This window comes from Triplophysa dalaica, chromosome 19 (genome assembly GCF_015846415.1).
Source record: "Triplophysa dalaica isolate WHDGS20190420 chromosome 19, ASM1584641v1, whole genome shotgun sequence".
NCBI classification, from domain to species: domain Eukaryota; kingdom Metazoa; phylum Chordata; class Actinopteri; order Cypriniformes; family Nemacheilidae; genus Triplophysa; species Triplophysa dalaica.
The window spans coordinates 1,025,679-1,042,224 of NC_079560.1; the positions used below are offsets into that span (position 1 = coordinate 1,025,679).

At 39.2% G+C, this 16,546-nt stretch overlaps 1 protein-coding gene across 1 annotated transcript; it reads right to left on the reverse strand.

The window, feature by feature from the left end:
• Positions 1 to 1,044: 1,044 nt before the first annotated feature.
• LOC130407769 (E3 ubiquitin-protein ligase TRIM39-like) lies at positions 1,045 to 13,053 on the reverse strand. The gene is made up of 6 exons (XM_056730985.1): positions 12,470 to 13,053; positions 11,778 to 11,873; positions 8,224 to 8,454; positions 8,093 to 8,115; positions 7,897 to 8,015; positions 1,045 to 2,039 (listed from the first exon to the last, which is right to left on the reverse strand). Exons 1-6 carry the CDS (start codon positions 12,857 to 12,859, stop codon positions 1,486 to 1,488), a joined length of 1,413 nt encoding a protein of 470 aa, XP_056586963.1. The 5' UTR covers positions 12,860 to 13,053; the 3' UTR covers positions 1,045 to 1,485.
• Positions 13,054 to 16,546: the final 3,493 nt, after the last annotated feature.

A 16,546-nucleotide genomic window follows, 5' to 3' on the forward strand; every position in this document is an offset into this window, starting at 1 on the left:
GGAAGTGTCCGAGTACCATCTGTGGATCACTGGTTTCGAGAGAATGAGAGGGTATGGAATCCAGCTCATGTCCATCTACAGAGGGCGATCTGCCGTCAGAAAATCTCCGGGACACTCCGGTCTACAATCCCGCTCCCAGAGGCCGAGGCAGACCTCACGTCATTCTCGGACTTCGAGAGACGCCTGTAGGGGAGGGGGTAATGTCAGGGATTCACCAGCTACTCACCTTCAACCCCAATCACCAGAATACTGAACACCTGCCCTCAATCACCAGAGCACTATATAAACACACTTCCCATACTCGTTCAGCTACTGATCTTGAGCTAACTACCGTTCGAGGATTCCTTTAGAAACCCGGTGGACTGTACATCTCATGAATGGATAATGTGGATGATGTGTGGACACTTCAGATAAGACTTTGACCCTGCCATCTCTTATATTTATCTCCGTGTTGTTCAGGAGTTATCATCATAACGATCTGATGTACTTGCATAAATAAAGAGATATTCACTTTACTAACCTCCTCCTTGTTTTATCCTTGGTGAACTGTGACAACCAGTGTATCTCTCATAATCATCTCGGTTAACAGCTGTAATGAACATTTACATCAGGGGTGTCCAAAGTCAGTCTTGGAGGGCTGGTGTCCTGTAAAGTTTAGCTTCAACCCTATTCAAAATACACCTGAACATCTAATCAAGGTCTCACAAAGCAGATTAGAAACTTCCAAACAGGTGGGATGAGCCAAGTTGGAGCTAAACTCTGAAGGACTGTGGCCCGCCAGGGCCGACATTGGACACCCCTGATTTACATCTTTTATGACTCAATTGAACGCGATCATCAGGTGATTTTCTCTACATGTTGCAGATGAATGAAATGCTGCTGTTATGACTGCTGTAATCCTCAGAGACCTAATCTGGTAGAGTTCATATTAACAGCCTCATATGAACACAATACACTTTTCAAATCTGTCACATTGATCATCAGAGTAGATTATTGCTAACTGCAGATTTGGTAGACAATTACAGATATTCATCAAATCAAGAATGAATTGTAAAGATTACGTTTTATTTATGTCTGCAAAATATATCATGGGTTTAAAGTTGTGCTACAAAAATGTGGCAACAAAGAGAAAATAACTTAAATAACTTATCATATTGAACAAGCACTTATGTCACACCTTTCTGTGTCTTCATGTGTATGGTTATACTGTAGTGTACAGATGGGTGAATGATAAGGCCTAATTTTATAAAGTCAAGAACATCTTTAAACCAAAATCAAGAGTTTTAAAAACTGCATAAAGAAAACTAAACCTAAACAGCTTTCCTGTAGATCAGTGGTAAGAGCATTGCGTTAATAATGCAAGGTTGTGGGTTTGATCACAGGGTTTTCATGTACTTAAAAAAAATGTATAGGATAATGCAATTTAATTCGCTTCCGCCAAATGCATAAATGTAAATGTAAACCTAAATAATAACAATGAATCTGTTACACTAACAATCTAACCCCCCCCCCACACACTTTTACAGGTAAGATCATCAGAGGAGAAATGTTAGAGTTAACAGCAAACAATGGATAAAGTCCTTCAGTAAACTTGTGTGTGAAAGTGTGTATGTGTGTGTTAGTGAGAGGATCAGAGAATGACAGTTTTCCTCCGTCACAATCCAGCTCAACTCTGATTCTCTCAACTTTCTCTTTCACTGAGAGTCCAAGACCTGTTTTCTGTGGTGTAATGACTGCAGCATATTCACCAGAGTAATACCTCACAGTCCAGACTCCAATCCTGGAGAATACACTCTTCTTCCTCTGAGCAGATTCTGTCATCACACCCAGACACCAGCATGTGTTATCTCCAACCTGAACATCCCAGCAGTGAATCCCTGAACTAAAACTCTCTGCACCCAAAACACACGTAGACTCATCAAATCTCTCTGGATTGTCAGGAATCAGATCTGCTGCATCTTCACTGAGTCTCACACTGATCAGATCATCAGACACGAGGAGATTACAGTGAGATGTGTTTGGATCTAAAGTCACTGGAGCTGAAGAGAGAGAGAGAGAGTGAGACAGAGAGAGAGAGAGAGAGAGACAGAGAGAGAGTGAGACAGAGAGAGAAAAGTTTAAAATACTCTTCTATGAAACGAGCATATTTTCTGAACTGGTGAGCGTTGTATAAATTGTATAAAATAACTCATCTGGAAAATTTCTTGTTTGCTCTTTACAATCACCTCACATTACTGCACTTTTATTCTCATTTATTTTAGCTGAGAAAATGATGCTCAAACTTTATAATAGTTCAAGTATTCTAGTTAATAGTTTGTCCACATGATTTTGCTTCTTAACTAAACTAATAATGTCATCAACATGAGCAGACGAGCAAAGAGAGGTTTTACAGCTTTGTAAAGACAGCCCTTCTTAAATTCTCCCCAAATATTTAAGTTCAAGAACATCTCCAGTATCTCAGGAACCTTACGATAATTTTGTTATTCAATCTGCAGCAATTATTCATTATCACATGTGTTTCATGTAAAAAAGCAAGGCAAGTTTATTTATATAGCACATTTTATACACAAGGGCAATTCACAGTGCTTTACATAAAATGGTTGACAAAAAGATATATGACATATCTTTAAAATGCAAATGATTTAACATCACAAATGCAACTTTAGATTGTAAGAAACAATAAAACTGCAATAAAATGGAATAAAAATGTGAGTTTATATATAAAAAATAAGAACAAAAGAAATTAGAAGTAGAAGTGGAGTTGATGTAAACCACACTGTTAGACTTTGCTGTAGTTTTTACAGTTAGTTACCACAAAATGGCCAGTAAAATACTATAATCATTTGCTGTTGTTAATTACTGTAATATGCATCACATTGTTGGTATTTTTCTGACGTGATATTGTAATTTTCAGTAATACACTGTATTATGGGAATTTACAGTATTCTACTGTTGACACGATAGAAGTAGTGTATAGTTAGATAGTATTTGAAGACTGACTTTTATCAGTGAAGATATAAAAAAACGTATCACTTAAAGTTTAGCATAAAGAAACATTTTGAATTGGCAATTTTTTAAAAACATAAACACACTTGACGTATTTTTTTAAAAGAAAAAGTTGACAAGAGCGATTTTTTTGTAAAAAAAAAACCTGGCAGCATTTGTGCATGAAGGCAGCTCAAGCACACAGGACTCATATAGGAAGAGTAACGGAAGTCTATTTGAATTATGAACCTTTGTTTTTGCAAAAACCAATCACATATTTTAAAACTACAGTACTAATTTATCGCTAGAAATCCAATCGAAAGTTAATTAAAGGTGAAAAATAAAAATGAATTTATGTAAAAATATGTTAAATGCAGCGGTTCGACCGCCATTTTATTGTTTAGAGAAGAATCCTGCACGACCAATCACCTTCTCGCATGTTGTTATGGAAACGACAGGTCTCGCTACTCGCTTGTCATTGGTCAGCTGTCAGAAAAGATGCTTGATGTAGGGCGTTTCCTTCAGCAAAGTGGAACTTTTTTCAATTTAAAAAGGCGCTCGAAGCTGTAGAAAAAGAAGCCGGAGGTGGCGGTTTAATCCATAGGATTAAAATGTAAAACAACTGCTGGCAGCTTCAAAAAAGAAGTCAAGTGTGAATTTACAAATTTGAACTTACTACTTTGAGTATTATGATTAAGCCAAATTGTGGTAAGAGTATTATACTGTAGAAAGATGTTTTACCTTACTTTGTGTCTTTCTTTAGACCTCTTAAGTCAAGGTATGTGTTTACACAAGAACATCAGGTTCTGTCTGTTACATAACTTTATACTGTATATATTTCTTTTCTCTTTACACAATATTTGGTTCTGTTTACAGTTAAAGATGTAATATGGAATAAATGTATCTGGATCATAAAGATATATATATATATAAAATATATATTTTCTTCTACAATACATTTCAGATCTCGAAAACAAAACATCCACCTGAACTCCTCTCTGACTAGTTCGTCAATTTTTAAAACTCATTTGATCTGATTATATTTCCATTCACTCTGGGAACATTCCAAAAATCGTGTTTTTCGTGCTTGTTTGAACACTTTTTCTTTGACATCTTTAGTCGAGTCAACAGCCGGATCTATATCCATCTCACAATTTAAATTTTTCTCTAGAGAAGTTGGGAAAACCTCTTTACTGATATTGATCTTAAATAGAAACTCTAAAAACAATTATGTTATAAAGGTTAATAAAATGTGTTGTCTTTAACTGAACACATCTCTGTTACTTCTGGAACAAAACATTTTGTGTTACTTTAAACTCAACTTGTGCCTTTCATTTATTTAACACCAAATATGTATAACACAAACAGTGCGAATGTTTATCCACAAGTTACTATAGCTACTCACGTTCTGAAGTGTACCACAGTCCCTCATACACTTGTGTTCAAAATTTTTCAACCCCCAATGCTGTAAATGGTTTTAGGGAATTTAGTGTACATTTGTAATTGTATTCAGAATGAAATCCTACAAGGACTTCTTAAAGAACCATATGCAACTAAAATGACATCAATTAGTTTTGTAATACAGTAGTAAATGTTTCTTTTGTGAATTCTTCATTGACATAATTATTCAACCCCTTAAAGACTACCACTCTGAAGAACAGAGGTTCAATGAAGTGTTTTCAATCAGGTATTGAAAACACCTGTGGATATCAGGGAGCAGCAATAAAGCCTAATAAGCACCAATTAGGCAGCATTAAAATGACTGTGATACTCAGCTCCTTCTAGACATTTACTGGTGTGGTTACAAACATGGTGAGGTCAAGAGAATGGTCCAGGAAGACAAGAGAACAGGTCATTACTCTTCACAGGAAGGGCAATGGCTATAAGAAGATTGCAAAGATGCTCAGACAATTGGGCGCACCCTGCGTAATGAAGGCCTCCATGCCAGAACTCCCAGGCGCACCCCCTTGCTGTCCCCAAAGAATAAGAAGAGTCGACTGCAGTATGCCAAAAGTCATGTGGACAAACCACAAAAGATTTGGGATAGTGTTCTGTGGACTGATGAAACAAAATTAGAACTGTTTGGGCCCATGGATCAACGCTATGTTTGGAGGAGGCCTATGAAGAAAAGAACACCTTGCCTACTGTGAAGCATGGCGGGGGGTCTATCATGCTTTGGGGCTGTTTTGCTTCTGCAGGTACTGGGAAGCTTCAGCGTGTGCAAGGTACCATGAATTCTCTTCAGTACCAGGAGATATTGGATTACAATGTGATGCAGTCCGTCACAAACCTGAGGCTTGGAAGACGTTGGACCTTTCAACAGGACAATGATCCCAAGTATACCTCCAAGTCCACCAGAGCATGGTTGCAGATTAAAGGCTGGAACATTTTGAAGTGGCCATCGCAGTCACCAGACTTAAATCCGATTGAGAACCTCTGGTGGGACTTAAAGAAAGCAGTTGCAGTGCGCAAGCCTAAGAATGTGACTGAACTGGAGGCTTTTGCCCATGAAGAATGGGCGAAGATACCCGTAGATCGCTGCAAGACACTTGTGTCAAGCTATGCTTCACGTTTAAAAGCTGTTATAACTGTAAAAGGATGTTGAACTAAGTACTAAGATTGAATGTCACTTGGGGGTTGAGTAAAACTGATAATGATGTGAGCTCAGAAAAGATATTTGTGGTTATTTCATTATAAATGTTATGTTATATTTGTCTGACCTACACGTGCCTCTTTGATTTAATTGTAAGCAGGATGACTGGAAGATCATAATCAATGTCAAACCGACCAAAACAATCAATTTCAGTGGGGGTTGAATAATTTTGAACACAACTGCATAAAAAAAACTATATCCTGAAGTTATTCAGTTCCTCAAACAGTACACTGAAAGGATGTGCTGTGAAGAGAGAACTTGTGAGAAATAAACTCGATCTCGAGTAAAGAACCGGTTCCAACAGCCTTCAGATCATCAGTACACTGAACCCAGGACTATTTCTTTAGGACACGTCTGATGTGAGAAGCGATGAGCTGACTATACTGAGCATGCGTGATTCACCGTGAAGCTAAAGAACAGTATTCTGTAGAACTGATGTTGTACTAATAAGACGATGATCGCACATGAACCAAAGACTTAAGTGGAATTAATGAGTTTATTTCGTAACAAATACATCATACTGGATTATGCATGTTTTGTACAACGCTGATGAAGATTTTTTATTTACTTCACATCTTTAAAGCTTAGGTGCTTTAGTTGCAAAACGTAAATGTAAGAAACGTGCCAGATTACGATCTCGATGTTTTTAACTGACGAAAGTTATGATTGCTTTGAACCGGTACAAGGAAACGAAAAATCCGGATCGCAAAAAAAAAGGAACTGAACTTCCCATCACTAATAAAGCATGCATACGCACAGACTTCATCACTGTAAACATTTCCGTAGAAACTCTAGGCAGCTGTTTGTCAGTAATTTACTTGCAAAAGTTTGTTCAAAGATCAATTAACATTAAACATTTACACATCATTATCTTTACAAAAATAACTGTAACAGCATCGCGCAAAGCATTCTGGGAAACACAAATCCTCCTTGTGGTGAGGCAGGCGGGACGAGAGCTGTGAGGCGGGGCCGGTGGCTTGAGTGATAGTTGGAATCAGCTGAACGCATAACGGTCTCGCATATCTCACAGAGGAAATCGGGAGCATAAGAGGACAAGCGACGGGACTGCAGACGAGAGGAAAAAAAAGTGTGAACATCCGCTCAGACCCTGATGTGGCACTATAAGCACTTTTCCACATTTAAGACGTTTTTATAAATATGAAGGTTCCGGGGGATTTTTACGTCCGTACACTCTACACACTGTTAAACAATTGTGTAGAAATGACAGTATTACTGGCAGCAGTTTGCCTGTCACTTGCTGTAGATTTAAATGTTTGTCATTTACTGACAACAGTTTGTTCAAATATCAAATAACATTAAACATTAACAATTAAACAGCACAATAAACACACAATTAAACATTGTTAAAAGGCAGAGATCTGAAACTGTTGTCTGTTTGGAATTGTATGTTGTGTCCTGTTGCATGTTATGTTCATAGTCCTTTATAGCTTCTCTTGTTAATTCGTTTCTCCAGGTGTTTCGTGTGTCTTTTGTTACACTACTGTAGGGTGTCGGTCTTTGTTTTATGTTTATTCAGTGTTTTGTCCTGTATTATTTCATTTAATGTTGTATTGCACTTGGGTCCACTCCGTGCCTAGTTACTCATGTTCCAACTGTTCAGCTGCGCAATTTCAAGATAATTTGAGATTTATAGAGTTCACATCTGAAATAGAGGTGTAGACACATTCTCTGTGTACTTTAGTTCTATGAATCAAATACACACAAAATGATTGTAAAATCTAATTTAGGATGTTTTTTTACACAACATTTTCTAAATTAGGCCCCAGGTGTGTGTCAATTGTCTTATTTGTTGTTCACTTTATATCTTGTTCTGGATTAGTGGGCACGAGCCATCTGATCTTTGTCTTACATCATATTCTTATTCTTATCTACCACGACATGACTTCATATCTTCATTTTCGGGGCACATCTAAATGAAAGGGCCTGATTGTGACCAAAGTATTTCATTATATCAGCAGATATGCAGACAGCATCTAAATGTTTAATTCTGAATCTCAAATTAAGATTCTGTTCTAATTCAAAGTCATTAAGATGAATCTCCTGAAAGACAACACATGATTGATTCAATCAGATTTACTTTTTCACCAGAGCAACTTCTTTTCTGAACTGTGACAGTTCTTTGACGAATATCTCTATTTCAAAAGGATGGAACATTTGTTAGAGTAACTTTCTCATCAGATCTGGAAAGAGGAAGCACAGAAGTGAGAAGAGTGTTGTGTTGTATGTTGTGTACTCACTGTATTGAACATTGTCCTTCATCTTGTTTATGACAGTAAACTTCAGGTTGCTGAGATGTTTTGCTACATTGATCATCATTCCTGAGATGTTCTCTGGATCTGACGCTCCACACTGAACTCTGGAAGAACATTCAGGAGTCATTCTGACATTCTGCCCAGACTTTACATTCACAATCACAGCAAACACAACACAAACCTCTTCAGTGTGCTCTTCAAGTTCTGTTGAGACACAAACACATGATAGACATGATTGACATGATTGACATGATTGACATGATTGACATGATTGAAAATGAACCTCATATATTGGAGTGAAGATTGAAGCACCTGTAGGAATGAAACATCTTCAGCTGTCATCTGCTCCTCTACACCTCTGATCGTGTGTGGAAGAGATGAAATGTCTCTGTTGATCTTCTCAATCTTCTCCTTCATCATCTGACTCTTCTGCTCCTCTTCCTCTCTCAGTGCTCTTATTCTGGCTGATTCTTCATCATGTAGAAGCTGGTGAAGTTCCTCAAACTCTTCATGAATCTGCGTCTCTGTGCGGCGACTCTGAATCTGATAAATTTACATTTAGGCATTTGGCAGACGCTTTTGTCCAAAGCAACTTATATTGCATTATCCTATACATTTATACATAGGCATTTGCAAACCCCTGTGTTTGAACCCACAACCTTGCGTTGTTAACAATGATACAAAACACATTTCACACAGACAGATAGAACAACTAAATACACAGAACAATTGTGTTGTTAAAACCTTCATTTACAAAGTTACAACCGAAACTGGATAATAATTCTACAAATATGACAACATATTTGGGTTTTGCACCCATTTCACGTTGCCAAAATTTAACAAGAGCTTAAATGGTTGAAGACTCTCTTTCACTTGGCTGCATAAACTCTTAATAATTTAAACTGATGTGAGATGCACTGACAGAAAAAGAGAAACAAACAAACCAAATTCAAGATAAATATTACAATGTATAATTTCTGGCAAAAAGTCAAAATTTATTGCTATAATATTATTAGTAACTGTAAGCACAGTTAGAACAAGAGCTGCAAGCAGCACTACCGGGGGCAAGCCCTCACTTTGTGCCGCTTTACCCAGCGTACCCACCACACCCAGCCCACACTTCCCCCAGCATACCCACGACACGAAATAAGACAGTAGAACAAAATTAGCAAAAATAAAGCATATTGGAGGAACAGATCCTTTTGAATATATTTACAGTGGCAAGAAAATGTATGTGAACCTTTTGGAATTTCATGATTAAACATTCAAAATGGCAGTGGAAAAAGTAAGTGAACCCTTAAATTTAATAACTGGTTAACCCCCCCTTGGCAGCAATAACTTCAAACAAACCTCAAGCTTCCTGTATCTGTGGATTAGACCTGCACAATGTTGAGGAGGAATTTTAGCCCACTCTTCCTGGCAGAACCACTTTAGGTCGGTCATATTCATTGGACGTCTCACGTGTATGGCCCTCTTCAAGTCAATCCATAGCATCTCTATTGGGTTATTATGGTTATTATCTGGGCTATGACTTGGCTACTCCAAAAGTCTGATTATTTTTTCTGAAGCCATTCTGTTGTGGCCTTGCTCCGGTGTTTTGGGTGGTTGTCCTGTTTCATCACCCACCTTCTACACAGTTTCACTTGACGTACAGACATTCTCACATTATCCTTAAGAATTGTCTGATATACTTGGGAATTCATCTTCCCCTCAATGATTCCAAGCTGGCCAGCCCCTGATGCAGCAAAGCAGGGCCAAATCATGACGTTTCCTCCACCATACTTTACAGTTGGGATGATATTTTCAAGATGATACGCCGTTCCTTTTCTATGCCAGATGTAGTGCTGTGCGTTTTGTCCTAATAGTTCAATCTTAGTTTCATCAGTCAACAAAAGATTTTGCCAATACCACTGTGTAGTGTCAATGTGCTCTTTTGCAAACTTCAGGTTCTTTTTAGTAAGCAGTGGCTTCCTTCGAGGTGTCCTGCTGTGGATACCCTGCTTGTTCAGTGTTTTACATATTGTAGACTCATGAACAGAGATGTAAGCAAGTTCCAATGATGCCTTCAAATCTTTGGCTGTCATTGGGTGTTGTTTCTTAACCTAATTGTTGAGTCTTCGTTGTGCTCTTGGTGTCATTTTGACTGGGCGCCCACTTCTTGTAAGAGTAGCAACAGTCCCAAAGTGTCTCCATTTGTAGATTGTTTGCCTAACTGTAGACCGGTGAATTTCTAAAGTCTTTGAAATAACTTTGTAACCCTTGCCAGCTTCATGTAAATCAACAATTCTTGATCGTATATCCTCTGAAAGCTCTTTTTGGCGAGGCAAGGCTCACATATGCATATTCTTCTTCTGCAGAGCAAACACCAAAAGTTTGAGGGATTTTTATCATTCAAAGTAGCTGTAGTCCACACCTCCAAACTTATTTTCTTAATGAGACTCCAGGTGCTAAAACCTGACTCCAATTAGCCTTTTTAAAGTCATTAACTCAAGAGTTCACATACTTTTTCCACAAGCACTATGAGATTTTACTGGTTGTTCTCAATAAAGACATGAAAGATCAAAAACAATTTATCTTATTATTCAAATACCCTTGAATTACATCACTCTTTAATTCCTTTTATTTCATTACTAAAATGACATTACATTTTGTTTTTTGACATACTTGCACTATTTGTGCACATACTTGCGAATTGAAATGTGAAAATGCGCAATACGAGGTTCTAACCAGCGAGTTCTTGCACCCAAGACTTGCGAATTTATCAGGCGCGCCACACCGTTGGCTTGCTTCCCCCAGCAACATTCGAGGGTAAAAAATATATATATAAAAGAGTAATATCTCACGAACGCTAGTTGGCGCTGTCTTGTAACTTCCAGGGAACGTTTTGGACTACAAGTTGGTGGTGATAGATCACAGGATTCAAAAGATATCGCGATTTTGGACAGATTTCAAAATGGCGGATGAGCCGATCGTTCAACCGTGACATAATCGTACTCAACCGATCCGGCATGATTCGAGGAATCCGTAGACACTGAGATCACAGGTTTCTGACAAACATCTCAAAAGCTAGAGGCAATCTAGCGACCCATAGGTGTTCCCGCTGTTCCCCATTTTGGTATTTTTGACCCCAAAGGTCCGAGGTGTAGTTGACATGTACCAAGTGTCGTATCGATAAATCGAACATTGCCAGAGTTATAGCCTCAAATATATTTTTGGGTTAACTTTGAAACATTTGCGGCGTCGTAACATTTTAGTTACAGCAAAAATCTCAATTCGGGAGCATCACGTATATGCCGTTCAGTCCTAAGATCATGTCAGCCGATTTTCGTGACAATCTGTCACAATTTCTAGGACTAGTATTGAAAAAACGCAATACTATACTTTTCAAGATGGCCGCTATTGTAATGGGCGTGGAATGCGTTGAGTGTGACGAGTGCATGACTTGTGCCGAGTACAATTTTTGTAAATTCACTTATTGGGTTCAACAGTTGCAATCTCTTGTTGGGTCTATGGAGTGAATGTTAGAGACCCCATACTTGGTCACATGACTAAAGAGCCTCAACGAGCGTTCCGATTTTCATCATTTTCTTGCATACAGTTCATAGGGCTACTAGTCTCTCAACCACCCAGATATATAATTTGTTTGGTGAAAGTGACCCCAAATACAGTTGTTTCTACTGTCTGTCCCGTTTAAACCCATTCACACAGACAGGCTGACAGACCTGGGTGAACTCCATGAACCGCATGACTGCAAAGCAGTGAGTTATTTTTTTCAACCGATCTGATCTGAACTTGTAAATGTAAAGGGACAGTGATATTAAAATGACCACATTTGATAAATGAGGCCCACTGTGATTGGTTCAAACCTTTATATGTCCTGCTGTTTGATCCAAATTCTGTTTAAACTCCTCCAATATTCTCAGTTTCTCCTTTAAGCGTTTTAATGCACTTCTGAGTTTCTCCTGAAAGAAAACAACATGTCAATAGAGAGAATTCATGTCTACATTTGGCAGATGTTTTTGGTCAAAGTGACAAAGTTAATCCAAAGTAAATATATTATCAGTGTGTCCACATGAAATAAAACTTTTTGACCTTTGTACTGCTCATGCAACACTCTTATGTAACACTTCTCATAAATACTCCCTTAAAATTAATAGCTCTATTGTTTTAAATTATAATATATAAATGTAACACCTAAGGAACAACTGAATTTTGCATGTCACAGAATTAACATGTTTTTGAATGAACCTATAATGTATAACAGGTCTAGGGGGCTCCTAGGGGGAGATTTCCCCCCAGATTTTTTATATCTCCAAAAATGTCCAGCACAAGACTAAAAAAATCTAACATCAAATACGTCTTATTATTTTAAATAAAATAGTTAAATAATGATCTCTCTATTTAATCACAGAAACATATGAACACTATGCACATTTTTTTGGCCCATACAGAATATCTGATTGCCCCCTCCAGTCAGCTTATATCTGTGTGTGAATATCTAAAACCAACAGTTATTGTTGTTATTGATGTGAACATTTTTAATATTATTGATCTTTACCTTATTCTCGATGACAGCTTCATCAACAGGACAGAATTTATGGTTGTTGTGTGTTCTGGAGTCTCGACACACGACACACACGGGCTGTTGATCATCCAGACAGAAGAGTTTGAGTTTCTCATTGTGAAGATGACAGACTGATGAAGATCTCTCACTTCTCTCCTGTAAGAAAGTCTCACACAGATTCTTCAAAGCCAGATTTATTGGTGGAAAATCTTTTGAAGATTTTCTTCTACAAACAGGACATTCTTGAGCTCCTTTACTTTCCCAGAATCTGTGAATACAGTCTTTACAGACACTGTGACTACAGGACAACACAACAGGATCTTTATAAATCTCACAGCACACAGGACAAGAGAAATCCTCCTCAGAAAAACTTTTAGACGCCATTCTCTCTGAGTGAAATGTCACAATCCTTCTTCAGTTTCACTTTCAGTTCAGTAAAGTAATAATCCAGTTTGAACTCTCAGCATTCAGTTGTGAATAAAAATATCTTCACATCCACAGCAAGGACTTCCAGATCTGTGCATAAAAACATTTTCATTTCATTTTAAACATTATCATCAAATGATTGAGTATTCTTATTCAACTGAGTGACAGGTTTGTGACAATCTCAGTTTCCTGATTCTATTTGTAAGTGGGAGGAGTTTATTCACAGACACGCCTCCTGATTCTACACAAACAAATGAATTCCCATTCTGTTGGTCTCTCCACGTTGTGTCGAACCGACAGATGGGGTTTGACTTGAAAACCTATCATCTTTTGAATGATTTGAAAAGGCCAATGAAATTAGTGAATTCAATTTGAATGCTGGACTCCGCCCCGGATATCCAAGTATAAAAGGGAGACGGCGTACTTCATTCATTCCCCTTTTTTTCTGATCTAAAGACTGCTTGATTCTTACAGCGTGGTGCAGCGGACTGTCCATTTTCGCAGCGACCGCCTGGGCGTCTCGGCAGTTCCAGAGGGGTTTATTCTAAAAGAGCTAAATTCTCCAGCGTGGCATGAAGAATCCCCAAGTAAGGCCGGGGAGAAGGGCGTGCGTACTGTATACTCAACTATCTCGACGACTGGCTCATCTTGGCACAGAGATGTGTTGTGTACATAGAGGGACCTGGTGCTCCAGCACCTAGATTGTTTCGGACTACAGGAAAACCGGGAAAGAGCAACCTCTCCCCCACGCAGACCATTTTCAAGCAAAGAACCTTTTGAAGCAGCAGCCAGCAGTCCTCCTGAAACTATTTCAGAGGCTCCTGGGACACATGGCTTCCTCGGCTGGGTTGTTCCCCCTCAGGTTGATGCACAAGACTTCTCCAGCACTGGCTACAGATTGGGGTAGCCTGGGGAGCGTGGCACACCGGCAGCATGCGTATGGTCATCACGCCAGTCTGCCAACAACATACACTAACCCCCTGGTCTTTACATACCTTTCTGCGGACAGGTGTCCCCCTTGGGCAGGTTTTGAGACGTGTCGTGTTGGCTGTGCTACTTGCACTGAAAAGGCTACAACTTCTCTTGCAGGACAAGCACGTGCTGGTCCGGTCGGATAGGACAACTGCCGTGGCGTATATCAATCATGACAGTTAAGACAACTCGTCGAACGTCTCCTTTTGTGGAGTCAACAGGTGGCGAAGTCCCTGCGAGCCAGACACATTCCGGGCGACCTGAACCAGAACGCCGACACGCTCTCTCATCAGACGACGCCCCAGGGAGCAGCACTGCTCATTTGGGTGCAGTTTCGTGCAGGCACAGGTAGACCTATTCGCCTCCCTGGAACCTACACATTGTCCGCTATGCTACTCCCTGTCCGAGGCCCCCCTTGGCAAGGATGCCCTTGCACACAGCTGGCTATGGGACAAGTGGAAGTATGCCTTCCCCGCAGTGAGCCTCATTGCACAGGTCCTGTGCAAGGTCAGGGAAGAGGAGCATCAAGTGCTATTAGTTGGACCCTACTGGCCCAACCGGACTTGTTTCTCAGAGCTAATGCTCTTAACGACAACCCCCCCTGGACGATTTCCCTGACGAAGGACCTTCTTTCGCAGGGTAAGGGCAGGTTGTGGCAGGAGTCTGACCCATAACCTTCCATAGGTGGGCCTCGACCTTGTGGGACTCCCTTCAGTCCTCCCATGAGTACTCCCCTGATGGCAAGACCATGTTGGTGTCTCCACTAAACTCCTACCTACGGTGGGAAGTGGTCTCGATAGCACGTTCCATAGCGCTTCCGCAGTGGCATGCAAATTTAATTCTCCAATTTCATTGGCCTTTTCAAATCAGTCAGAAGATGATAGGTTCTCAAGTCAATCCCCATCTGTCGGTTTGAGACAACGTCTCGTTCCCTCCATCAGGGAACAGAGGTTACATCCGTAACCAAGACGATTTATTGTGTTCAACTGAAATGACTTTAGATTGACTTAATCACACGCTTTAATTAAACTACATGAATTTATTGTCTTTGCTCGAGAATACATTTGTTGTAGAGATTAAATATGTAATATAAGATTATTAACTGCAGTTTTGCTAGAAATGTTTATAAAACAAATATTCATCAATCATGATGTTTATAAAGATTATATTTTATTCATGGGAGAAAATATAAAGTATCATATTGATTTTTTTATCAAAAAAAAGAGATGTGATTTTTAAACTGTATGTCATGGTCTTTCTGGGAAGACATGGAAGGAGAACCCAAATGCAGGCAGAGACAGACGGTAGGGGTAACAAGGGTATTTATTAGACAAAACAAGCACTACAAAAAAAGGCAAAACAAAACCCACAATGGGGAAAACACGACATGAACAACTATAAACAAAAACAAGAACAAAGCCTAACTAAACTAGAAAACAAACACTGGTAAAAACACTAATCTAACACTTACTAGACAATGGAAACGGGAAACAGGAACAAGGCAAGACGAGGGCATGAATATTGCTAAATACAAACGAGGGACACCATACAGCTTACAGTTTACAATGAACGAGCACAGGACAATGAACACAAGGGGGTTTTAAAGGGAACAAACACAGGGTCATTAACAAGGAACAGGTGCTGGGGATTAAGCACTAAGGAGAGGCTGACGAGGAACGAGATGATGGGAACAAAGACGCAGACCGGAGAGAGAGTATGGCCAAATAGGTGCCAAAATAGTCTCTCTCCCACCACATAACTAAAGGCTATGCCATGGCTCCACAACAAAACAAGAATAAAACATGACATGATAGTGGAACCATGACACTGTATTACACACAACTGTACAACAGAACAAAGAGAAAATCATTGAGAGATTGAACATCATCTGCATGTTAAAACTGAACAAGAAGCTTTAAATAAAATCATGTCAGTTAGTAAATGTTGATATGAAACAGTTGAGTAGAAAACAAACAGAAAGATCAGAAGCTGGAGGTGTTTATGTCCTGCAGTCCTTCAGTAAACTCTTGTGTTGTGTTTGTTAGTGAACATCAGATATTTCACATTCTTTCTGATCCACATCAAAATGATCTATGACATCCATGTTTGTTCAGATGCTATTTAATATCTTGAAGACAAGACATATTGTACTTTAAAAATGTACTTTCCTGCTGTACCATCATTTGTAACATAAAAATAAACAATTATTTTAAAAAATGCATAAAAAGCCAATCTGTAGTATTGATGGTACATAATGACATAATGACAACTCAAATTCTTTCAACTTTCTCTTCCATTAAGAGACCAAGACCTGTTTTCTGTGCTGTAATGACTGCAGCATTGTAGCAAAGATCAAAGTAGAGAAGGAAGGAGGCGAGAACCAGCGAACATTTAAATAAAGTTGAATCCAAAATAAACAAACAATAACACGGAAGTAAAAGGCCATAGAACATAAACACAAACTTAAACATGTCCGGACCCGGTCCTCTCTTGTCTGTAGTCCTGTCGCTCGTCCTCTTCATCTCCCGATCTTCTCTGTGAGATATGCGGGACCGGTGTGCGCACGGCTGATTCCCACTATCACTCACGCCACTGGCCCCGCCTCAGGAATCCTGTCCCGCCTTCCTCTTTACAAGCATATTCACCAGAGAGACACAACACAGACCAGAAATT